This window comes from Cryptomeria japonica, chromosome 3, assembly GCF_030272615.1.
Source record: "Cryptomeria japonica chromosome 3, Sugi_1.0, whole genome shotgun sequence".
Classification (NCBI taxonomy): domain Eukaryota; kingdom Viridiplantae; phylum Streptophyta; class Pinopsida; order Cupressales; family Cupressaceae; genus Cryptomeria; species Cryptomeria japonica.
In genome coordinates, this window is record NC_081407.1 from 1,005,074,586 (window position 1) to 1,005,100,775 (window position 26,190).

Below are 26,190 nucleotides of genomic sequence, written 5' to 3' on the forward strand. Positions count from 1 at the left end.
TGGTAGATTGAATGGCAAGAACATGTGTATCTTCATTTTGAGAACTCTTGACAATTCTTCTAGCGATCAATCTTAATTCTTCTTGAATACAATTTGCACGAAGTCAATCAAACTTAGGTAATTTGGATCTTCCACTTATGCTTTGGATAAATGGCTCCCATGAATGAGGCAGACCATTCAAGGCTAGCATGACAAGGTCTTTATCAATCATTTGATCTCCAATTGCGCTTAGTTGATTTCTCAATTCTTGAATTTTTTAATGAAGTAGGTGATGACAGAATCTCCTTTTGCCATCTTCACTTGGTGGAGTTGCTGTCTCAAGGCAAGACCCCTACTTATGTTATTAATCTCATATAAATCTTCCAAGGTTTTGAACATATCTCTCGCAGTTGTCATCTTGGATATGAGAGGCACCAAGTGATCCCTCACGGAGTCGATTAATATCTTCTTTGCTTTGATGGCATTTTTCTTGAATTGAAGCTTCTCCTCATGATCTTCAGGTTCGGATAAATCCTTTTCCTCCACGAATTGAAGAAGATCATTTTCTTCAAGTGCATTGAGCACTCTAAACTTCCATGAGGTGAAGTTAGATGCGCCTTCAAGCCTATCTTCAACTTTAAGGCCGTTGACCATTTTCGAGACTTAGAGGATACTTCTCGAAGGAGGGAGAGAGAAGGGAAAACTGATAAGTTGTAGAGAATCTGATCACGATCTTCTTTCGCCGTGGCTCTGATACCATGTTAAGTTTAGATCAGATTAGATAAAGAAAAGAATCACACACAATTACACAATATATATCCTAGGAAAACCTTCCTCTTGAAGGTGAAAAACCCAGCAATGAAATGTCTTTTATTATCTCAATGATGCCAAGAGACTTTACAAAGATTTTGCTTCACCCTTGAAGCTATACAAATATGTGAATGGCAACAAATCACTATAGAGAATATACGATCTGTTTATACTTTATACACTTGATCTTCCTTGGTTAATTCTCAAGCTGCTGTACATAGTCTTCTATTTGCTGTAGATGACCTTGATGGAGATACACAATTCTCACGATCTGCTGGAGTATGATTCACTGAGGAGGAAATGTAAGTCTGTTGAAGATTCAATTTGCTTGTTATCCGTAATTGCCAAGGGAGATGAAGTGCTTAGATATATATACTCCATTATGTTAAGGTCTAGCAACACGACTTATGCCAAGAGTTGACTTTTCACCAACCAACACACCTCTTTTAATAGACCCGACTTTTCACAAAAGATGGCGGGATTATACATATTAGTTATATTTTATTTAACAAACCGTTTCAATATAAAAGTTTAAATGTGTAAGACCGAAAAGGTCATTCACACATTTGATGGTAAAGTTGGCTCCGAGAATCTGACCGATTCTATCCATCAACAGAGGTGAGTCTGAGGCTTGTAACTATGATTCAAATGCTCAGTTAGTGAATCTCTATCAGCCATTTTCAAAAAATATAACTTTTTCCTTTGGAACAATTTTTTAATTAGGGATTTTGTTTGATAATTATTACCAATTTTGTTCCACAGTTTTTGCACTGCATCCTCTCTGTAAACATTCATGGGTAATGAATTTGAAAAGCATAAACAAATAGATCTAGACTTTCGATCAAGATTAGCATAGTTGTCTAGATCTATACCTTGAGGAATAAAACTAGTATTTGCAATTCATTGATCTTGATTCACTGATAGGTCTTTCATTTTGAGTCCTTTAAACTCAAAATGTCGATGAAATTTTTCAATCTCCATTTTTCCTAGAAGTACTAGCAACCTTTGCAAACTTGATAAAAACTCACTTTTACAAAATATATGTAAATTGAAAAAATGATTAATATAGGGCCAAAATTACCCTTTTTGTCACTATCAAACAAATTGAAACTAACTATATTATCTGTTGAAAATAAGTAGCTTCGGTATGATAAATGATTGAATGAGAGACTTCATTTATCTCTCATTCAATCATCTACCTTATCGATATAACTACAAGCTAATGGTAGACTTCATGATTATGTGCATTCCATAATCGGATTGCACAGTTCGATATGTGGACATCATTACCAAATGTAATCGATCGTGCCATATGCTGTGATTGCAATAGAGCAGATCGAATTTATAATAACTATCATAGTTATCATATGATAGCATCGATTGATGTTATCATATGATAACTATAAATAGTTATCGTATTAATTCCATCATATCGATTTGTTATCGGTTGTTAATGATAATAGCATTCAACGTGAACCGATTTGGTATCGGTTGTTAAACATTAAATAACATTTGTTTCAAACTCAATAGTTATCGGTAAAGCGCTTTATTGAAGCGATGCCTATAAACCGATCAAGACATGTCTTGATCGAGCATGTCAAGAGACATGTCTGGTCAAGGCATGCCTTGATCGGTGGGCATCACATATAAGTAGATGCTGTGTGAAGTGGTGTAGATAAATAGAAATTAATCAATGTCATCTACAACAATTTGAAATATAAGAAACAACAATCAATTACAGTAAAAGAATATCAAACCTCCTACAACTTAGATTTGAACATAAATTTGAATATCATTCACATGGTATCAGAGCCACGCTGATCGAATCTAAGGCATTCAAATTTGAGAAGTTCAAATTGTAAAGTTATTTCAATTTCAATTAAAGAACAAGTTATGAACTATGTATGCTATATATGGATATGAGGAATTATGTCAATGTCTAATAATTCTGATTTTTATCTGCAGGTCTGAAGGAGAGAGATCATTTAATATTTTCTATGTCTTCTCCAAATGAATTCAATTGGCATATATATCATTTAGGCAACCGGTCAATTGGTGTATTGACCAGTCATGCCTTTTAGGCATGACCGATCAATGCACCCATTGATCGGTGCCTTTACATTTATACCATTAACACTGCTGATTATCGGTTCAAAAACCCCCGATAGAATATTGTAATATCATAATATAATGACTGATCTATTTAATGAGTCGGTTCAGATAAACATCGATGATTCAAAGTGCTCGATGAATATAATCCAACCGTTGCATTTGTTAACCAATGTTTAATGCCAAATGAAGCGGTGTATTCATTAAACCCGATAACAAATATGCTCGATATAATTAAGCCCAATAACAGATGTGAATCGGTGCCAATGTTTATGCATCCGATAGCAAGTATGTATCGGCTAATTTAACCCGATAACTTAATGATAAGCAATGTTAGTACAATCCGATAATCATATGTAATATAAATCAGACATGAAGCATGTAGATGAATAACAGAACAGGAAGGTTAGGAAGATCTTATCTTGCATAAGCTACCATGCATTAACACTCCCTCTTAGCTTTGGAAGATAGATAAGGCAACCTGCATCACATTTCCTTTTCATAACTAAGATAATGTCAGTCAGCAAAAATCATTTATACATGAGAAGTACCATCAAGACATATCATACAAAATAGAAGAACATCACTTGAGCATGTGACATAAAGTATTATTTTAACATGTGATAAAAGTAAGAGAATCATCACCTGATCATGAGAGAAATCACCAAAACATGTGATCTGTAAGATTCATCAAGATATCACTTAACACATGATATCAGTATTGCCTAACACGCAATACTTAAGGATAAGTCTATGAGAAAGGTTAGTTTCTCATCATATCCAAGTTGTGATAAGTGCAATAACATTTATAAATGTTTATCACAACATAGTCATGGCACATCCATGACTTACCAGAGATCCAACATGATCAATGGTTGAGATATCACCTACACGTGATATCAGTATTGCCTAACATGCAACACAAGGATAACCATATGAGAAGTGCTAAGTTCTCATCATATCCAAGTTGTGATAATGCAATAACATTTGTACAAATGTTGTATCACAACATAGTCATGGCACATCCATGACTTACCAGTGATCCAACATGATTACTGGTTTGACTATCATAAGATCGTCACCTTATGATGTCTACATACAAGTGTTCAGTATCTGAGAGATCGTCACCTCTTAGATATGAACACAGGTGGCAAGAAGCCAAGAGATAGTCCAAACATGACAAAGAAGTTTACACCTTAAACATCTTAAATATATGTAAGTATAGATTACAAAGTAGATTATCTATCTATCATACCTAAACCCTTTCTGAAGTGATCAACCTTCACTCCGGAAAGTGGTTTGGTCAAAATATCTGCAGTCTGATCTCCTGTACACACATATTCTAACTTTATCACATTCCTGTCAACCATATCTCGTACATAGTGATATGGAATCTCAATATGTTTGGACCTGTCATGAAATACTGGATTTACAGAAAGTTTTATACAGCTTTGATTATCACACTGAATGACTGTAGGTTTCATAGGTTCTCCAAATAATCCCACGAGCAATTTCCTTAGCCATACTACTTCTCGGGCAGCCATTGAAGCTGCAATATATTCAGCCTCTGTGGAACTCTGAGCTACTGAAGATTGTTTTCTGCTGATCCAGGATATCATGGCTGACCCTAAACTAAAGCAGCACCCTGAAGTGCTCTTTCTGTCAGTCACACTGCCAGCCCAATCTGAATCTGTAAATCCATGTAGATCTATGTCAACCTTTTCATATTTGAGACCAAGCTTTAGGGTACCATGTAGATATCTCATTATATGCTTTACTGCAACCAAGTGTATCTCCTTAGGTTCACACATGAACTGACTTAAGGCATTAACAGCATAGCAGATATCTGGCCTTGTATTTACTAGATACATCAGGGATCCAATCATCTGCCTGTATTGAGTGGGGTCAGTAGGTCTTGATTCTGCTGCTGCTTCTTTAAGTTTATGGAAGTTGGTTTCCATAGGAGAGGTCATGGGTCTGCAGTTTAGCATTCCAAATCTTGTCAATATGTCCAAGGTGTACTTCCCTTGGTTCAGTACAATATTATCATAATTCTACCATACTTCCAATCCTAGGAAGTAATGAAGAAGCCCCAAGTCTTTCATATCAAATTCTGTGGATAGATCTTTCTTGCATTGATCTATTAGGTGATCATCTCCTGTAAGTAATAAGTCAGCAACATATAAAATTAATATTAACATATCACCTTTATTTCTTTTGAGGTAGAGATTAGGATCTGCATCATTCTTAGAGAAACCCAGCTTTGAGAGATAGGTGTCAATTCTTTCATACCAAACTCTGGGAGCCTGTTTGAGCCCATAAAGAGCTTTCTTGAGTCTACACACATGAGACTTTGCATCATGAATTTCAAACCCTTTAGGTTGCTCTAAGTAGACTTCTTCCATGATCTCGCCATTTAGGAATGCTGTCTTAACATCCATCTGATGTACCTTCCACCCCTTTGCTGCTGCAATGGCTAGGACAGCTCTTATTGATGTGTACCTGGCAACAGGTGCAAATGTTTCTTCGTAATCTATTCCTTCCTTCTGTGAGAACCCTCTAGCTACAAATCTGGCCTTGTGTTTTTCAATACTGCCATCTGTAGCATGCTTGATTTTAAACAACCATTTAGAAGACACGACAGACTTCTTGGTTGGCCTAGGAACAATCTCCCAAACATCATTCTTCATAATGGACTGATATTCTTCAGTCATGGCATCTATCCATACTTGATGTTTGAGTGCATCTGAAACATTGTTAGGTTCAGCTTTAGAGAGATCATTCATAAGTGCAACATAGTTGATGAATTTATTAGGCCTCTTGCTTTCCCTGAAGGTTCCTGAAGGAGCAGCGAACTTCTGAGCTTCTGCTATAGTTTTGGTGGCCCATAGTGGTCTTTTCTTGCGATTATCTATAGGTGGGTCTTGTGTTTCACTTATAGTTTTTTCAAGATACTCCCTCTGAAGCTCAGGAGTAGGTTCTTCTTCTAGGTTAGGAGTAGGATTATGAATTTCAGGTTCTATTGTATTTTGGGCCCTTTTGAAGGCTAAGTCTTCTTCGAAGATTACATCCCTACTGAGTTCAATATTTCTCTGCCCTTGTACATAGATTCTGTAGGCTTTAGAAGTTTCACTGTATCCTACAAGTATTCCCCTTTTTCCAGAGGGTTCTAGTTTTAGTCTTTTCTCTTTAGGTACATGAATATAGACCGGACACCCAAATATCCTAAGATGGTTGATATCTGGTTTTGTCTTGGTAAAGACTTCCTCAGGAGTTTTATCTTCAAGGTGTGAATGAGGACATCTATTTTGTATGTACACAGCAGTGTTAGTTGCTTCTACCCAAAGGTTCAAGTTTAGATTTTGATCTAGTATCATGGCTTTGGCAGCTTCTACTATGGTCCTATTTTTCCTTTCAGCTACTCCATTTTGTTGTGGATTGTAAGGTATTGTCAACTCCCTCTTAATCCCAGAATTTCTACAAAAGTCTTTAAATAGTTCTGATGTGTATTCCCCCCCATTGTCAGTGCTTAAGGTTTTAATTTTGTTTTCAGAGAGATTTTCTGTTAATGTTTTAAACTCTTTGAACCTACTTAGGATCTCTTCTGATTCTTTACATTTCAGAAAGTAGATCCACGTCTTCCTAGAGTAGTCATCAACAAAAATTACATAGTACAAAAATCCCCCTAGCGAGGGTACGGATATAGGTCCACATACATCAGAATGAATTAACTCCAAAACTTTGCTAGTTTTCCTAGTACTATTCTGAAATGCATTTTTGGTATTTTTACCTAAGGCACACCCTTTGCATGCCTCTGAATGATATTGCTTCAACTTAGGTAGACCTATGACAAGGTTTCCCATGGTTGACAAAGCTCTATAATTCAGATGGCCTAATCTCTTGTGCCATACTTCATTTGCATTAGTTGCTTCATGGATCAATGCTAGATTGGGCTCTATACATAGCTCATACAAATAGCCTTGTCTTCGACCAATGACCTTAGCGTCTTTGATGGAGGATCTCTCTGGCCAAGCGAACACCTTGTTTTCCATGAAGGTCACTGTGTATCCTTGATCTTCTAGTGCTGATATGGAGATTAGATTTCTTTTGATGCCTGGAACATATAGTACTTCTTCAAGTCGTAGTGACATGCCTGACTTCAGTTTGATGGTGCAGGTTCCAATTCCTCTGACTGGATGTGAAGAATCGTCTCCGATGGTTACTTCCTCATCATCTTTCTCTATCATGGAGTCTAGTATTTCTCTAGAGCCGGTGATGTGTCTGGATGAACCAGTGTCGATCACCCATGAGTTAGATTTGTTTGAAGTATGGCTTGTAAGTGCTGAGTAGAGGACATAGTTCTCGGAGTCATTTTCTTTTCTAGATTTCGTCACTTTTGCAAATGTGGCTTGCTTCCCTTTCTCCGGACAGTTTGCAACATAGTGTCTGAATTTGTCACACCTATAACATTGAACATGTGATAGGTCTTTCTTAGAAGTGTTCTTGCCTTGTTTAGCTTTTCTTTTCCTGAATTGCTTCTTTTTGTACTTTTTATTGATGTTTGAATTTAGGACTTGCAAGTCTTCATCTATATTCTTCTGTTTTATTCCTACCTTGTTCAATCGGGATTCTTCTTGTAGACAGTCATCTCTTAGTCTTTCAAACTTAGGATATTTGGACCTTGCACTGATGCCTTGGACGAATGTGCTCCATTCACTAGGCAACCCATCTAAAGCAATGAGTGTTAGTTCTTTGCCTCGGATCTCGTAGTCGAGAGTTGCAAGTTCATCTTTTAGAACTGATATCTGCATGAAGTAGGCGTTGATTGTCTCCCCTTTGTTCATGGTGATATGATTTATTTCTCGTTTTAGTGCTAGAGTACGACTTGCATTTGATATCTCAAATGTCTTTTCAAGTGCCTTGAACATTTTATAAGCCGTCTCCTGCTTTCTAATGATGGGCATTATATTATTTCTTACCCCATCCACTATTATTTTAATAGCCTTATCATTTCCCTCGATCCATGTGGATTTCTCGGTTTCATCTTCTGGTTGTGCACTTTCAGTTTGGACATATGAATCAACTTTGTTTTCTCTTAAAATCATTTTGATTCTAAACTTCCAAGCTGAAAAATCTTCGCTACCTCCGAGTCTATCTTTGAATCTGATAGCGTTGGCCATTATGGAAATGTGATGTAGTTTGTAACTTAGTCCTTGAATTTTATCAAAATTGAATAGCCTAAGGTTCGATTACCTTGGCTTTGATACCATGTAAAGTTATTTCAATTTCAATTAAAGAACAAGTTATGAACTATGTATGCTATATATGGATATGAGGAATTATGTCAATGTCTAATAATTCTGATTTTTATCTGCAGGTCTGAAGGAGAGAGATCATTTAATATTTTCTATGTCTTCTCCAAATGAATTCAATTGGCATATATATCATTTAGGCAACCGGTCAATTGGTGTATTGACCGGTCATGCCTTTTAGGCATGACCAATCAATGGGTGAGGCATGACCGATCAATGCACCCATTGATCGGTGCCTTTACATTTATACCATTAACACAATGCTGATTATCGATTCAAAAACCCCCGATAGCATATTGTAATATCATAATATAATGACTGATCTATTTAATGAGTCGGTTCAGATAAACATCGATGATTCAAAGTGCACGATGAATATAATCCAACCGGTGCATTTGTTAACCAATGTTTAATGCCAAATGAAGCGGTGTATTCATTAAACCCGATAACAAATATGCTCGATATAATTAAGCCCGATAACAGATGTGAATCGGTGCCAATGTTTATGCATCCGATAGCAAGTATGTATCGGCTAATTTAACCCGATAACTTAATGATAAGCAATGTTAGTACAATTTGATAATCATATGTAATATAAATCAGATATGAAGCATGTAGATGAATAACAGAACAAGAAGGTTAGGAAGATCTTATCTTGCATAAGCTACCATGCATTAACACAAATCGAAGATATAAACATCACATTTTCCATGGCTTTTGCAATCATATTTGAGGACAGACTTGAAGGAGGCGATAATTTCTCAGCATGGAAGTTCAAAATTAAGATGATTCTAAAAGAGAATAAAGTTGAATCATTTGTAAGAGTTGAATCTAAAGAACCAGAGAATGAACCTGACAAATCGACATGGATTGAGGGAAATGAAAAAGCCATGAAGATCATAGTCGATGGAGTGAGAAATCACATTATGCCAATAATAACAAAGCATGAGACTGCCTACCATATGTTCAAAGCACTCGAAAGTGCATTCGAGATAAACAACGCAAGTAGAACCTGTTTCAATATACATATTAGTTATATTTTATTTAACAAACCGTTTCAATATAAAAGTTGGCAATATATTGACTTTGATTAAATGTGTAAGACCGAAAAGGTCATTCACACATTTGATGGTAAAGTCGGCTCCGAGAATCCAATCGACTCTATCCATCAACAAAGGCGAGTCTGAGGCTTGTAACTATGATTCAAATGCTCAGTTAATGAATCTCTATCAGCCATTTTCAAAAAATATAACTTTTTCCTTTGGAACAATTTTTTAATTAGGGATTTTGTTTGATAATTATTACCAATTTTGTTCCACAGTTTTTGCACTGCATCCTCTCTGTAAACATTCATGGGTAATGAATTTGAAAAGCATAAACAAATAGATCTAGACTTTCGATCAAGATTAGCATAGTTGTCTAGATCTATACCTTGAGGAATAAAACTAGTATTTGCAATTCATTGATCTTGATTCACCGATAGGTCTTTCATTTTGAGTCCTTTAAACTCAAAATGTCGATGAAATTTTTCAATCTCCATTTTTCTAGAAGTGCTAGCGACCTTTGCAAACCTGATAAAACTCACCTTTACAAAATATATGTAAATTGAAAAAATGATTAATATAGGGCCAAAATTACCCTTTTTGTCACGATCAAACAAATTGAAACTAACTGTATTATCAATATAGCAAATAATACCAATCTTAATGTAAGGATACTTGAATGGTAAAACAAAATCTAAATAATGCAACAGAAGCAGAAACACATAACACAAGGTTTTTCGTGGGGAAGAAAAAAAATCCAACAAATGGTAGCACCACTTTTTATGTATTCATAATAAGAAAATTACAATACATGTGAGAATTTGCTCAATCTATCAAGTAGATTTTAACTCACTTCCTGGAGCTATTTTAGCAGCATGTTCTATTTTTCAATTACCTTCCTTCTTCATCCTAAGCACATATATCTATAACAAAAATTAACAATAAATTATGAAGTTTACTAATCAATGCACCTGATTGATATTTCCCAAGGTAGGCAGTCAACTTTAACTTTACACCCAAGAGTCATTGCAACCTCCAAGGCAAACCTAAAATGCTCTCCCAATTTAAGTGTTCAAAATGACTTGCTTTCTGTGATCCAACATTAAATACATTTTATATGAATATAATTAAACACATTTCTAATGTTATAACAACTACCTAGGAAATTATTGCACTGCCCAAAGTGCAGCACCCCACTTCATTGTAGAACATAACTTTACAAGGTTTAATATTTTATGCAAGGTGTACAACACCCTTCGCAACACTCAAGGTGATAGCCATCTTGAGGCCTTCTAGAATTGCCAAAGCTTTTCTGAAGCCTCCTAGAAAAGCCAAAGCTTCCATGTTGTTGTTTGACTTGGCTCCTATATAAAAGAAGCTTCCTCCAATAAAAGACGTAGAGGGGGAAATATTGCAACATCTGCACCAGCTTGAGTTGGATTACCTTTGCTACTCCATCAAAGTTCAGTTTCAAAAGCCTTCCTTAAGCAGTTTCAATTATACAATCCACTGAGAATAATTAGGAAACACCCCATTTATAGGGGACCCCTATTACAATATTAGATAAATAAAACAGTGTTGAATTAAAAACATAATGCATTGAATTTGTCAAGTAATTAATTTAACTATTGTTTGTTTTTGAGCAATTAAACAATCAGTCTCCATAAAGCATTAAGCATAAGCTTAAAACCATCATCTCAGTTGAGACTGTTAGGATGTTTGCCGTATTCAATAGCTACTACACTATCCCTTTTGGTCAGAAAGACTATAACTTTCAGGTCATGGATCCATTGTGCTCACTCCTTTTAATCCATCAGTAATGTTGAAGGCAGTAGATGTTCTTTGGGTTCACCAATTCAGACATAGATAAGGACAAATTAGTGAGACAATGTTATTATCTTCAATGTACATGAGTGAATGGTCATTAGGGAATCCAAGAATGGCTTGAGCATTAGATACTTTGTTGGTTTAAACATTTTCTATAATCAAAATTCTCTAAAGAACATTTAACTGCAAAAGCTCTAGTTACTTATTAAATGTTCATCTTTTTGTACTACTAGCAAAGTGCTCTGACCCTCCCACATTTATTGTAGTTGACATAGATATGTTTCATTTCAGAAACAAGAGCACACAATGATGGGTGTGTATGTGTAGGCCTTTGTTTACCACTTGTACAGCCTCACGTGCTTTAGTGTTATTAGAGTACAGTAAAAAATTAGCCTGAACTAATGAAAAAATATATTTAAATTTTAGTCCTTGTATCATAGAATTGTCTAGATGGCCCCTTTTAGTGCCAGATATTCCTCTGGTGGGTTTTGTCAAATCTTGCATTGACCCTCTCAATTTAGTTGATTAGATGCTATTGGCTTTTTCTAGTGAGCCTTTGCCACAAACATGTGACAATGCTGATTTCTGCTTTTGATCTCCAGCTTTGACTTCTCGTTCCATTGGGTACCTGTAACATTGAGGGTTTCTTCTCTTTACATTGTCCACATGTATGGGGGTCTTATTTGCATTTTTTCCTCCCTTGAGTTAAATTAACGTTTCTCAAATATTTAAGTGCATTAGTGCCTAGTTACTTTCAGAAAGCATTTCTTTACAACATTAGTAGTTTCCTAATGTAATTTAGTGCACTTTCCAGCCTCATTAACTTGCTTTTGTTGTTTATGAACATAGTAAAAATTCTTTCTGTCATATTTTTCTGTGACAGTTCAGACTTTTAGTAGCTGTACAGCAGATTATTGACCTCTTTTCATTAGTTCTGTTGATAACTTGGTATCGTCTTTCTAATCTCATAAATATCTATAGAATTTGTCAAATTTCCCTTAGCTACAATTTTAGATGCATAAGGATCATTTTTATCACACAACTCATGGTGGCTTTCTCTTCAACCTTTGTAATTAGATTGCCTATGACTTGTTAAGAGCATTGCTTCAAAAATTCCATTCTCTGTTAATCAACGCTACTAAAGTGTTATATAGCATTTATTCATTTATCATTGGATGCTTGTCTGGCATGCCAGTAGATCTTTGTCAAACTAATTTATTTCCCACTGTCTTTTTGATGTTTAGATGGGTACAACTTAAATTCCCGTCTTGATAGTTGATGTTGGTCTTGTTAGGTTTTGAACCTTAGAGACATTGCATCGTGAAACATATTTGGAAATTGTGTATTTCAACAAAATCTTTCTGATTCCTGCAAATTATCTTGTATTTAAAATCGTCTCCTGGTGGCTGTCCGTTCATGTTTTGTTATTTAATAGATGTCAGTGGATAGTAATCTCACATGTGCCTATGATAGTCTCTTAGGTGTTGCTCACAACCTAAGTTTTGGCATGATATTTTCTTTCAGTCTTAGGCAAGCTATAGTTGAAATAATCAAGTAAAATATGCTGAAGTTGCAAAGTTTTAAAACCAAATAGATAGAACAAATTGTCTACTTGGTATTTAAGTCACCCAATAGGAAATATTTAAACACTTACAAACATGATAAAGGAAAGCGAGCAATAACAAGTGATAGGTTGTCAGAATTCTATGCCTAATTAATATTTTGTATTTTTAGTTTATTCATTAATTCCTTTAGGAGTGCAATGTTGGTATTGGAAAATATACATGCTATTAGAATAATAAAGCAAAATGACACTAAAGATGTAGCTGCTTTTACTTACAAATATTTTGGAAAATTAAATTAATCATATTAAAATAATATTTAATGTAAAATGACAGTAAAGGTTCAGCTTATATTATTTCTTAATGTTTTGGAAATCATTTTTTTTTTTGATTGATTAAAGATTTGTATATTTTATTGATAATAAGTAGCAATTACATCATCCGATTTACATATCGTATAATTTCTAACCATTAATGGGACCATGGCTGCCAGACCATCTGAGCTGGCTGTATGATAAATGAGCATTCCATACACCATCCATATCCTGAAAAAACAACTAAGCACCCTGACCAACCTAACGAGCTACAAAATGGCCCATGGCCATGATATTACAGCAACATCCCCAGAACAATACCTATCAAAAACAAAATTTCAGGGCTCAGAACTGAAACCCTACCTTCAGTTAACAGGTTTACAAAAAGAAACCCAGTCCATCCAAAATTTAGGCCTTGACCCAAGAAAATCTTTACAAAATTACAAAAAAACCAAAATTGCAGGTTGGAGACCCGTATCACCTCATTTCTTCATGCTTGGCTGCCTCATCCAGTAGTCCTCTGAGAACTTAAGCTTCCTGCGAGCAGGAATCATCTCTGTGTCCATTTGTTTTGCCCTTTCTTGAACCTTCTGTGCGACATAATCCTTAAGAAAATTCCACCCAATTCTGGCTTCCTCACAACTTTCCTCCTTGTTGCCTCCAGCCTGCGAATATTAATACATACTTATATGATAACATTTAATACAAGTTGTAAACAAAATACAATATACTTAATATAAACAAAAAAAAAAACACAAAAAATATGAGTTTATTGTGTGTGTATATATGTGTGTAAAAATAGTAATAAACTACAGAAAATTATTAAATCTAAGCAAATTACAACAAAGAACAGAGATGCAACTAGAAATTAAAGCCAACTAAAATATAAAACCAATGAAAGAGAGATATAGAGGCAGAGGATTGAGTCTAACAGGTAAGCAAGAGAGAGAAAGACAAGACAAACAACAAGATCAACTGGAAGGAAGCGAAAGGAGGAAAAACTAGGGAAACAACGAACCACCAGAACGGAAGGGAAGAGAGAGAAGGATAAAAAGGGAATCAAAAGGAAGGGATAGGGTAAGGGGAAGGAAGGTCAGAGAGGTGGATGGGGGTTGGTCTTCAGGTGGTTTAAAGGGGGTGCCACATGCAGCTAAGATTCTAACCACTATTACAGATTGAGGTTAGCAGGGTGATTGATGATTTCAATGGCCTCTTTAAGTTTCCTCTTGAAGAAGTTGTTCTCTTTGACCAAGATTTTAGTGTTTTCTAATGGGATATGGTGTATGGTTTTGGCAGAGTGTTCAGCAAGGGCTGACTTAAGGACATGTTCATGTTTTAAGACAGCACTATGCTCTTCTCTTGAAGAAGTTGTTCTCTTTGACCAAGATTTTCTAAAGGGATATGTTGTTTGGCTTTGGCAGAGTGTTCAGCAAGGGCTGATTTAAGGACATGCCCATGTCTTAAGTCAGCACTATGCTCTTTGATTCTGGTTCCAACAGAACAACCTGTTTCACCAATGTAGGGGAGGCCACAGGAACAAACAACTTTGTAGACTCCTGAGTTGAGAAAGGGGCCGAGAGGATCTTTGGAGGAAGGGAGGGTATGCTCTTTGATTCTATAGTTTGATATGTCACAAAATTATTGTAAATATATTTTTATAACACTATCAGTTTGAATATAGATGTATTTATCATATAATTCTATAGTTTTCTATATTACTAAATTATTGTATCTTTTATTTTATTTTATGATTGAACGTCATGCTTAAATGCATAAATATACACCCACACACTATAAGAACCCATATTTAAATTATTTAATGTTGTAGGCAAATAACAAATATTGAATAATGAATGGGTTGAAAACTGTTGCACCCTTCCTCACTCCTGTACTCCACAAGGGAAATAATATTAGCGTACTATTTCACCTTTTTAGCTTAACAAGTGCCAATTAATTGATTATAGCAACAGATAGTTGAAAATTGACTTAGAATATAGAGACCAAAACAATTGAAGGGAATGCAATTGCTCTGCCTATATGGGCAGGGATTACAAACAATTAGACAGATATAACACAAAATTGGACATTATCCAGGTGATTCAATCCTAGACTTCTCTACATGCTAATATAGGATATAACCAAAGGGGTTGAACTCATTGGTGAAAGTGTTTGGTTCTCATTGTGAAGACCCAAGTTCAAATCCTAAAACTGATACATAAGGTTGATGAAGTGGATTAGCTGGTTATGTTGGTTCTTAGTGGCTGAAATGATTCTGTTTAGGAATGAACCACCCTGTTTTTGGCCTAATTGGCTTGAATCAGGCTAAAAATTCCCAAGATATAAATAAAAAAAATATGAAAGGTTATGAATGTGAGATAAATAATTTAATTAGGATCAAATTTGCAAATTAACCATGCTGTGGCATATCTTCAGTATCCTTCACTAATAACAGCTAGGAATTTTTACCCTTATTGCAGCAACTCTTGTTTATGTTGGAAATCCTATATTTCGCATTTGAGAAATTAGTAAACTCGCCCAGGATTACTGGTAGAAATATAATTGTTAGTCCTTTCCATTGAACTACCATGTGGTGCATTCTAAGATCATATAAAAGTTCATAGGTTTCAGCTGAATTAACTTGCACGTACATAAGTAGAAGTTGTTCCTGGAATCTTGACTGCATCTGTTTATTTATCATCTAATTATATCATTAGTCGCTAAGCTAATAAAATGGTTATTTGTCTGTTCTCTGACAGTAATGCAAGTGATGCTCTTGATAAGCTGCGTTTTTTGAGTGTAACCGAGCCAGAGTTACTTGCAGAAGGGGGTGGTGACTTGGAAATTCGTATCAAACCAGACCCAGAGAATGGAACCGTTACTATAATGTAAATATTCTATGAACAAAAATTGCAAATAAACATCTGCTTGTTACTTGTAAGTTGTAACATTTGGTTGAAACATGCTTATTGTTCTTATTCACAGGGATAATGGCATTGGCATGACCAAAGAAGAACTAATTGACTGTCTTGGAACTATAGCTCAGAGTGGAACCAAAAAGTTCTTACAAGCTTTGAAGGTTGGATGGTCTTGTGCTTATATACACTCCATGACAAGTTGTGTTCTCAACATAATACACTCATCTAAATACACTTGTTTGCATGTTATGTTACAGGAAAACAAGGCCGGTCCTGACAATAACTTGATTGGACAATTTGGTGTAGGGTTTTACTCTGCCTTTCTTGTTGCTGAAAAGGTATTGTTTTGAAATTTCTCAACAATTCTTTGAAGGTCATTCATGGAAAAAATCTTTGATATTATTTATTACCAGTTGTTTGAGGATAGTTTAAAGAGCATGCAAACAAGTAATTTTGGCATTTGTCCATTGTCAGGTGGTTGTTTCCACAAAAAGCCCAAAATCTGACAAGCAATATGTGTGGGAGGCTGCAGCAGATGCTAGCTCCTACCTAATAAAAGAGGAGGTAGATCCAGAAAATCTTATCCTTAGAGGGACTAAGATTACTCTTTATTTAAAGGTAAAGTATTAATAACTGTGATTGGCTGTTAAATACCTTTATAAACTTGTATTGATGTCCATTTTTCTTCTCATGCAGCCGGATGACAAGTTTGACTATGCGGATCCTCAAAGGATTCAGAAGCTTGTAAAAAATTATTCACAGTTTGTTTCTTTCCCAATATACACATGGCAGGAAAAATCTCAGACAAAAGAGGTAACTGGGATTTGTTATATATATTTTGCAGTTTCTTTTGATGAGGAGGTTGAACTTTCTTACTTTTCTAATTATGTATACGCAAAAAACTGTTTTTGGTGAGTTTGATTTGTTTTCTGAATCAATTTGGGATTGTCCTGAAGGTTGAGGACGATACTGTGGAAGTTAAAGAAGGGGAGGAGAAGAAAACTAAGACAGTCACAGAAAAATACTGGGACTGGGAGTTGGCAAATGAAACGAAGCCTATTTGGGTAAACTTTATGTACATTATGGCTACCAAGAATCAAGTTTTATGTGTCATGATTCGCACAGGGATTTATCTGGCTTGATATTTCTTGTAGATTGGAAACATTTTGGTTCAATTTCATATTTCAATGTTGCATATATGCTACATTTTTGTTCTTCTTTAGAGGAGAAGAGCATACCTTGTTTATTGTCTTTTGTGGTGCTTAGTCTCATGTCTATTACTTTATCTCTCTAGATGCGCAATGCAAAAGATGTCCCAGGAGAAGAGTACAATGAATTTTATAAAAAGACATTCAATGACTTTTTGGATCCTCTGGCATATTCTCATTTTACAACTGAGGTATACCTTGGACATGCCAGTAATTTTAGAGATAATTACCATGAAGTTTTTAATATTTTTGGGGTTGAGGTAACTAGTATACTCAGATTAATATGCAAATTGGTCTTGTCCTGTCTTAAACAGGGTGAAGTTGAGTTCAGAAGTGTTGTCTACATCCCTGGTATGGCTCCTCTTAGCTCGGATGAAGTAATGCAACCCAAGACTAAAAACATCCGTCTATATGTAAAGCGAGTTTTTATTTCTGATGACTTCGATGGTGAATTGGTAAGACCTATTAGTGTTGTGTAGTTTTGTGTTTCTGTGAAGCATGTATCGCTTGCACATGTTTTTTATTCAATATATACAGAATCCCATATATTTTTGTAGACATGTTTATCCCATATAATTTTGTAGACATGTTTGTGTGTGTGAGAAAATGAAATATTTATAGAAGATCAGCTGTATTTGCTTTTAAATTAATTTGCTGTAATTGTGTAGTTTCCACGCTACTTGGGCTTTGTTAAGGGTGTTGTGGACTCAAATGATCTTCCTCTTAATGTCTCCAGAGAGATCCTTCAAGAAAGCCGTATTGTAAGTTTCTTCTTTAGATCTGTGTATTTGACTCTTTCTGATTAAAATGTTTCAAATGTTAATTATTGGTATTCAAACTATGCTGGATGAAAAGGAGGCCTGTAGAAATTACATAAATACCGTTTTTAAACTTGACCGAAAAAGGATGGAGATCTCATTTTTGTTGTAGCTGTAAATGGTGACTAGTTGACATCAGTCATGTAACATATAATCTACAGCATTCTGGTGAACATAATGTTTAGAATTTAAATTTTCTGTGATCTCAGTTTAGTGGTCCTAATTCTCCATTATGTTCCTAAAGAATAAATGATTTGACTGATTTTTTCCATTCTAGCATTCCTTATATTTTGGACCTTGGTTGTATTTGATTGTGATCTGAAACTTCTACTTTGTATGCCAGGTTCGTATTATGAAGAAGAGACTTGTCCGAAAGACATTTGATATGATTCAGGATATTGCACAACGGGAAAATAAAGAGGTAAGGCTGTTGGAAAAATAGATCTACAGGGACAATGGCATTGGTGTAGTTGTATACATGTTTTATGACAAAAATTAGTTGCTCATCAATTGCTACCTATTTGGGGAGGTTAAAAATCAAAGAAATGGTTGTTTTCTTAATTTTCAGAGTGGATTGGATGTTTTTCATAGTTTCAGAAGAGACCTTCTATACATCAGCCTATTCTGTTTATAACTTTATATCCTCTGTAAATATTTTTGTACCCATGTGTTTTCTTTGCTTTAATAAAAACTAAAACTCTAATTTTCAGTGGTATACAAATTGCATACACATGAGCTGCTTGGCTTGATGTCTTGGAAAAGCTGAAATGATTTTCTCTGATATAAATAATTATTTGGCTGAGTGGTCTCTCTAGAGATTATTATTAACCTTTGTTTGATGTTAAATTTCTTGAATATTCAATCCATAATTTTGTGGGGTTTCACTGACAATTACGCTGAACTATGCTTGATGTTTTTTTGATAATTGCATTGGTGAGTGAGTGAGCTTTTGGAATTAATTGTGTGTGTGAGATTCAGTGAGCTTTTGGAATTAATTCTTTAAAAGTTTTTTTACATTTCTGAGAATTGGAGATTTAATTCCAAAAGCTTGCTAACTCATCTTCATCAACTGAGAAGAAATCACTTCAACAACTGGATTTGTGCTGTTTAACATTTTTTTTCTGAAACTTTTGATGCAGGATTATAAAAAATTCTGGGAGAACTTTGGAAAGTATATTAAATTAGGCTGCATTGAGGATTCAAACAATCACAAGCGTATTGCTCCGCTTTTACGTTTCTTCTCCTCAACTAATGAAGATGAGCTGATTAGCCTGGATGATTATATTGAAAACATGAAAGAAAGTCAAAATGCCATTTATTATATTGCATCGGACAGTATCTTAAGTGCCAAGAGTACTCCATTTTTGGAAAAGCTTGTCCAAAAAGATATTGAGGTACACATTTCTGCCAGAAACTTACTTGTTGCCATCTACTTGAGGATTAATCCAGAGATTTTAATGTGTGTAATCCTACCTTTTTGCCCATTCAGGTTCTTTTTCTCGTGGACCCCATTGATGAGGTTGCTATTCAAAATCTTCAGAGTTACAAAGAAAAGAAATTTGTTGATATTAGTAAAGAAGATTTAGACCTGGGTAAGTATTGTTTCATTTCTTAAAATGGAAAGAAACCCGCTTTAACTGCAATATTGATAAGTGTTCTTTTTTTGATAAAACCAATTTATATTAGTTGTGGAAGGAGCACCAAATTAAGTGAGAAATTTGTTTGATGGAAAATGATATGTTACTTAGAAGTGTGTATCTGGGATTCAAAACTATCACCTTGAGAAAATGAAATCTGCTGACACTATCCTGAGTGTAGCAATAATGTCTGTCCACATTGGTATGGATAAGTTTAGCGACTAGGGCTTCAACATCAAAAGAGATCAAATTTGATGTTAACTTCTATTTATGTGTGAAAATTCTTGTGGATGTTTTTATCATTTCTCGTTGATTGCTGAATACAGTCATCTATCTTTGCTACATATTGTATGCCTTGAACTAAAGTTGCCTAGCAATTGTTTGTGTGTTTCACTCACTTTTAAGAGCACTTTCATGTTATTGGTTCATGTGATGGTGGAATTTTTGAGGGGTTTTACATAAAATGCATATGCAGACATGATTTAAGCAATATTTTTCAATTCTCTAATGCAATCTGGTTTGCTTGAATATAGAGCATAAACTAATTTGCTTATGCAATTTGTTGAACTTGGTAATAGGTGATAAAGATGAACTGAAAGAAAGAGAAGATGAAAAGAAATATGTGGCCCTTTGTGACTGGATGAAGCAGCAACTGGGGGAGAAAGTAGCAAAAGTTCAAGTATCAAAACGCTTGAGCTCGTCTCCATGTGTGCTTGTTGCAGGCAAATTTGGATGGTCAGCAAATATGGAAAGGTAATTATTTGAATATTTGATAATCATTGTGCTTTTTACCTTATGTTATTTTTTATGGACAGAATCGCATGTATAACGGACACTGACAACCTGAGTTGTTTCTGAAGGCTTATGAAAGCACAGACACTTGGGGATACATCTACTCTCGAGTTCATGCGTGGGAGGCGAATCTTGGAGATCAACCCAGATCATCCAATCATTCAAGATCTCAATGTAAGACTGTTTGGTGGAATTTACTTTTTGTTGTGAAAACTTTTTGCACATTCAGTTTTTGACTGCAAACATTAATTTTGGTTAAAGATATGATGTTTCCAGTCTATAATAGTGAATCTTAGTGCTGCTGGTTTAAATTATGTATTTTTGTGATCTACATTTTGGATCTCACTACATGATTCCTTATAATAATGAAGAGAGCAAAAGAGAGGCGGCTTGTAGATCTAGGTCTGAATAAAGGAGGGATGGAGTGGTTTAGAACAGGAAATGAGAAATTGGAAGAACTCTCAGTTTAAATCAGAACTCTGTTTCATTAATTTTTGTTGCTTCTATGAAAACGATCGAATTTTTATGCAATAAGGAAGAGTCGATGAATTCAACGCGCTTAATGGAAAATTGGTTTGCCAATAACTTGGTGCTTAATACTCTTGGAGCCTTGATGTAGGTTGCAATTCTATAGATTTTTTTCTTACGTTGAGAAAGTGTGGCATGAATATTTTACTTGTGTTCACCGCAGCCTTGGATGTAGCTTGTAATCCCATTAATTTTTTTAATATTGAAAAAGTATGCCATTCAAATTTTACTTATGTTCACTGTATTTTTTTCCTTCAAATCTCTCTCCAGTCCGCATGCAAAGATGATCCTGACAACTCCGAAGCGCACAGGGCAGTTGACCTTTTATATGATACTGCATTGATATCGAGTGGATTTGCTGTAAGTTCTGAATTTTTTTTTCTCATTTAACATTTTGAAGGGACATGATGTATCAGTAGTGGGATGGGATAACACGTCTAATTGAGCCTGATAATTGATTCCTTTTTATGGCGATTTAACAGCCTGAGAATCCAGCTGAGTTAGGTGGTAAAATATACGAGATGATGGCAATGGCACTTGGCGGAAGATGGAAAAATACAGAAAAAGTTGAGTCAGAGGAAGTTGAGCCTTCCCCTGCAACTGGAGATTCTGAAGCTCCAGAAACAGAGGTTGTTGAGCCATCTGAAGTGTTAACTGAGAGTGATCCTTGGAAGGATTAAGAAGAATCTTCCTAAACATACTGGGAAGGAGATGTTATACGCTTTAGATGCAATTTTACTAGTGTAGAAAATGATTTGTTCACCTTGCAAGGGTTAAAATCTTGAGAGTTTCTGGAAGCAGCTTTATTGAGTGGCATCTGTATCCATCGAGGAATTTTGTTAGATGATAATTCATTTGAGGGAAAGGTTGGGGCAGGTATAGGATTCAATTGCTAGGCTGAAGGTTTAAATTGGTCTGGTAAAAATTTCAGGCCTTAACTTGTGATCTAATCAATAATCTTGTTAACAGACATCTCAAAGCTTCTAAAAGATTTTTCGCTTGATCTTTTATGAGTCTCTTGAATCTGTATTCTGCATTTCATCAGTACGGTCTTCTAGTTTGCAGGTTTATCAATGACAAAGAAAATTGTGCAATATTTTTAACATGACGGGAAAATTGGTGGGCTTGTCAAGATATTATGAGAATGAATGAGATCAAAAGTTGGTGTATAGATGTAAGTACTTATTTAAATTATCTGTAGTGGTTGTGAAGAAATAAAATGTTTTTTTGTGGGTTATCGAAGCGTTTTATGGAATGGATTTATTTGTTTTGGGATTTCAGTTGAAGAGAGATTTAGTTTGGACCTTGATAAACTTTTAAAACATAGAATTAACGAATATAATCTAATTTAATTTGAAGTTGTGACATATTGTAGTTTATTTCGTTAGTCATAGATAGTTGGTCATTGTATGATTAAATTTTTCAATTGTAAGAATTTCTTATTCTTAGATGTTATTGGAAATAGGATGGATGTTCGGATTGTGTGATTCTTGATATTATATGATGGTAGAATAGGGTGATTATTTTAAGTGGAGATTATTTCGATAGAGTTTATTGGTGGGAATTCGTTCATCCTACTGTTAGTAAATGGTGTTTGAACAAGGTGCTATTAATAAAAATTGTTTGAGAGCCCATTTGGTTTAAATCTTGGATGGACCATTATATTAACTTGATCAAAGATCAAATATGTTAGGTTACTCATTTAAAATATGCATTAGATATTAATGCAAGTTGATAATGTTTGAATGTGATAATGTTGATTGAATGGTTACAAAGAACCTCGAGTTCCTTATCCCAATAATGGAGAGGGTGTGCTCTCATCCTTCAAATAGGGGAGGGGAGATAGTATTATTGGGATTTGGTGAGCCATCCATCGTATATCATCTATTATATGTTATATATTTGATATGATTAATGGTTGGTTGCATCATGTATAATATATAATGGCACAAATTTGTTTGTATGCTTTGATCCATGACAATCGTGATGGGTGTAGTTTTGTTTTCTTCAAGGAGACAAGGTATTGCAACTCACTATTGGTCCTCAATTCTTCAAAGGTAATTCTTCAAAGGTAATTCTAGACACAACGTAGGGGGACAAGAAAAGGTCAATTGATCATTGATCATTCAATAAGGTGACAATGTGGATCCTCTTGTAACTTACCCCACTCCTCGTTACATTATTACCCCACTCCTCGTTACATTATAGTTAGTTATAGTAGGGTTGATCATTCAATAGGGTGGGAATAGGAAAGGATTCTGTTACTAAGGATCCACAAAATTAATATGACATTCTCAAGATCATATAAGGTGTCCCAACCTTCCTTTTCACTATTATATAAACATTGTATATGGGATTATGTTTTGAAGCGAATACCTTAATTACTATATTAATTTATGGATAAGTGCTTAATTATGCTAAACATGAGATGATATTATGTACTAATATAAGATAGTTTAAGCCAATTTTTTGTCGATATTGAAGTTGCAATAATGTAATTATATTTTATATTTTAAATTTGAAAAATGAATAACTACTATGGTTGCCTTGTGAGTACAAGAGGACAAATGTTCTCTTGTATGGGAGAAAGTATCACCAAGAAGAAGAGTTTAGCCTTCCAAGAGTGACATGGATGAAATCCTTGTACAAAATCACATAGTTGCATATGGTTGGATTGCATTGTTGGATTAATTTTAGGACAATTATCTAATTATTTATTAATTAAGTCTTTTAATTATTTTTTCACTTAAGCTAAATTTAGGTGCTTTATTTTATCTAGGTGTTATGCTGTTTTAGTCTGAGTTTACTTAGATACATTTCTAGTTAGTTTTTTTAGCTTGTAGTTGAGCTTAATTTAGTTCCTACTTTGCATTGCTTTAGTTCTTCTAATTTTAAGATTAGGGCATCTCTTGCTAACTACAAAGCAAGTCATTCATTCATTGTAATTGTACCTTCAATATTGAATCTTCAATTCTTTTGTGCAATAATGCAAAATTATGTGGTTGTTATAGAGCATACAATATTTGCTTGATCTCTTTTGTGTGATAGGTGGTTTGCTTGCAGATGATTCTTGACTCTTGTGGTTGATCATCAACTTCTACAGGCATGACATTGTATGTAGATATTCAACTCATTATTTACTAAAGAATGTGTAGTTGCATTTGAAAATTCAAATAAAATTACAATAATGTTTTATTAACATAGTTTTCTCTACCTTTACCATATGTATAACTTGAGTAAGAGACATTGTAAAATTTGTAAGATCCTAAGAATTGATTGCAAAGAACTTGTGGAGAGATTTCATAATTTTTAGCTCCTTTTAGGATAAAAGGGCAAATACAATCCAAAAAATTATATATATTTAAAAAAAAAATGGTTTAATATATAATTTAATATTCATTTTTCAGAATTTTTACCTCGAATATTGAATGAATTTGTCCTTTTTAAGTCCTTATAGCCCACCTATTAGTATGCTATGAATGAGCCTAAGGTTATTTCAATAACCATGAACTTTCCAAAGTATTCAGAAACTCCTATGTTTGACAACCATAAATTTACCATGATGGTTGAGTTTTATCATAGAATAAAGAGTAAATGGTGTGTTGTCCAGACATACAACTTGGAATTTTATGAAATAAAGAGAAATTGGCATGCTATCATAACTTGTATTTAGGAATTGTTATAGATTCAAAATCAAAGAAATTGGTTTTGTGTTGTCTTGTTAGCTATCATAATAAAAATAATATTTGAGCATTCTTTTGTCCTTGCTTGGTGCATGGTAATAAAATGGGGGTTGGTGAGCCATCCATCATACATCATCAATTATAAATTTAATATAACTAATGATTGATTGTCCCATGTATAGTATATGTGATGGCATCACTATCTAAAATTCATATTACTTGATCAATACCCATCATGAGTGGAGTAGTCTTGTTTTCTTCAAGGAAGAGGCAAGGAATTGCAACCCAATATTGGTCCTCATTTTTTCAAAGGTAGGTCTAGACTCGATGTAGTGGGACAAGAAAATGGTTGATCGATCATTGGATCATTCAATTAGGTGACAATGTGGATCCCTTTATAACTACCTCCACTCCTCATTACATTAAACTTAGCTATATGCAACTTTGGATTGCCACCTCTATTGTCTCTATTGTAGCTAGATAATGGAGAGTAGTACAACTAGAAAGGTAGATGAACTTGAGAGGACAAGATTGGATTGAAACCTATATATAGTAGGTCTTATTAGGTAGGGTGCTAGCCAAAATAAAGGTAAGGTCCTTCCTACTTCCATTCGCTCAATAGGGTTGCGATAGGAAATGAGTGCGTTACTAGGGATCCATAAAATTAATATGACATTCGTACGAAGATCATGTAAGGTGTTACAACCTTAATTTTCACTATTATATAAACATCAAGTATATGGGATTACGTTTTGAAGTGAATACCTTAATTTATGGATAAGTGCTTAATTCTGGTAAATATGAGATGTATTTGATATTATGTACTAATATAAGATAGTTTAAGCCTTTTTTCTTTGGCTGATATTAAAGTTGCAATATTTTGATTATATTTTAAATTCAAAATAATTCTTGCCTTGTGAGTACAACAGGACAGGTGTTATTTCATATGGGAGAGACTATCATCAAGAATAAGACTAGCATTCCAAGGGTGACTTTCATGAAACCCCTACACAATCACATAGTTGCATATAGTTAGGTTCCATGACATTGTATGTAGATATGCAACTCATTAATATTTACTTAAATTGTGTAGTTACATTTATAAATTTAAATGAAATTACAGTAATGTTTAATTAACATAGTTTTGTTATCCTTTACCATATGCATAACTTGAGTAAAAAATATTGTAAAATTTGCAAGATCCTAAAAATTGATTATGCAAGGTACTTGTAGAGAGCAATTTCATAATTCTTAGCTCCTAATTGGATAAAAGGGAAATACAATTAAAAAAATATGATTTAATGTATGATTTAATATTCCTTTTTTCAAATTTTCTACCTTGAATATTAAAATGAAAATTGTATTTTTGTAGTCCTTATGGTCCACCTTGCATGTATAGCCCACCTATATATGCTGTAAATGGGCATAAGGTTATTTCAATAACCATGAACTTTCTAAAGTATTCATAAACTACTCCTATGTCTAACAACCATAAATTTACCTTGATGGTTGAGTATTATCATCGAATAAAGAGCAAACAATGTGTTGTCCACACCTACAACTTGGAATTTCATGAAATAAACAAAAATTCGTATGCTATCATAGTATTTGGGAATTATTATAGATTCACGATAAAAGAAATTGGTGTTGTTC

General features: G+C 34.4%; 1 protein-coding gene across 1 annotated transcript in view; it reads left to right on the plus strand.

Annotated features, from left to right (window-relative positions):
- The window catches only part of LOC131048478 (heat shock protein 90-5, chloroplastic), a 33,539-nt gene extending 11,580 nt beyond the window's left edge, over positions 1 to 21,959 (plus strand). Inside the window, exons 3-18 of the mRNA XM_057982435.2 lie at positions 15,713 to 15,841; positions 15,939 to 16,032; positions 16,129 to 16,209; positions 16,346 to 16,489; positions 16,568 to 16,684; positions 16,828 to 16,935; positions 17,166 to 17,270; positions 17,394 to 17,534; positions 17,748 to 17,840; positions 18,241 to 18,318; positions 19,037 to 19,291; positions 19,387 to 19,489; positions 20,113 to 20,287; positions 20,395 to 20,500; positions 21,125 to 21,214; positions 21,337 to 21,959. Coding sequence (XP_057838418.1) covers positions 15,713 to 15,841; positions 15,939 to 16,032; positions 16,129 to 16,209; positions 16,346 to 16,489; positions 16,568 to 16,684; positions 16,828 to 16,935; positions 17,166 to 17,270; positions 17,394 to 17,534; positions 17,748 to 17,840; positions 18,241 to 18,318; positions 19,037 to 19,291; positions 19,387 to 19,489; positions 20,113 to 20,287; positions 20,395 to 20,500; positions 21,125 to 21,214; positions 21,337 to 21,534 — 2,017 coding nt within the window. The 3' untranslated portion in view covers positions 21,535 to 21,959. The remainder of the gene's footprint in view (positions 1 to 15,712; positions 15,842 to 15,938; positions 16,033 to 16,128; positions 16,210 to 16,345; positions 16,490 to 16,567; positions 16,685 to 16,827; positions 16,936 to 17,165; positions 17,271 to 17,393; positions 17,535 to 17,747; positions 17,841 to 18,240; positions 18,319 to 19,036; positions 19,292 to 19,386; positions 19,490 to 20,112; positions 20,288 to 20,394; positions 20,501 to 21,124; positions 21,215 to 21,336) is intronic.
- The last annotated feature ends 4,231 nt before the right edge of the window (positions 21,960 to 26,190 follow it).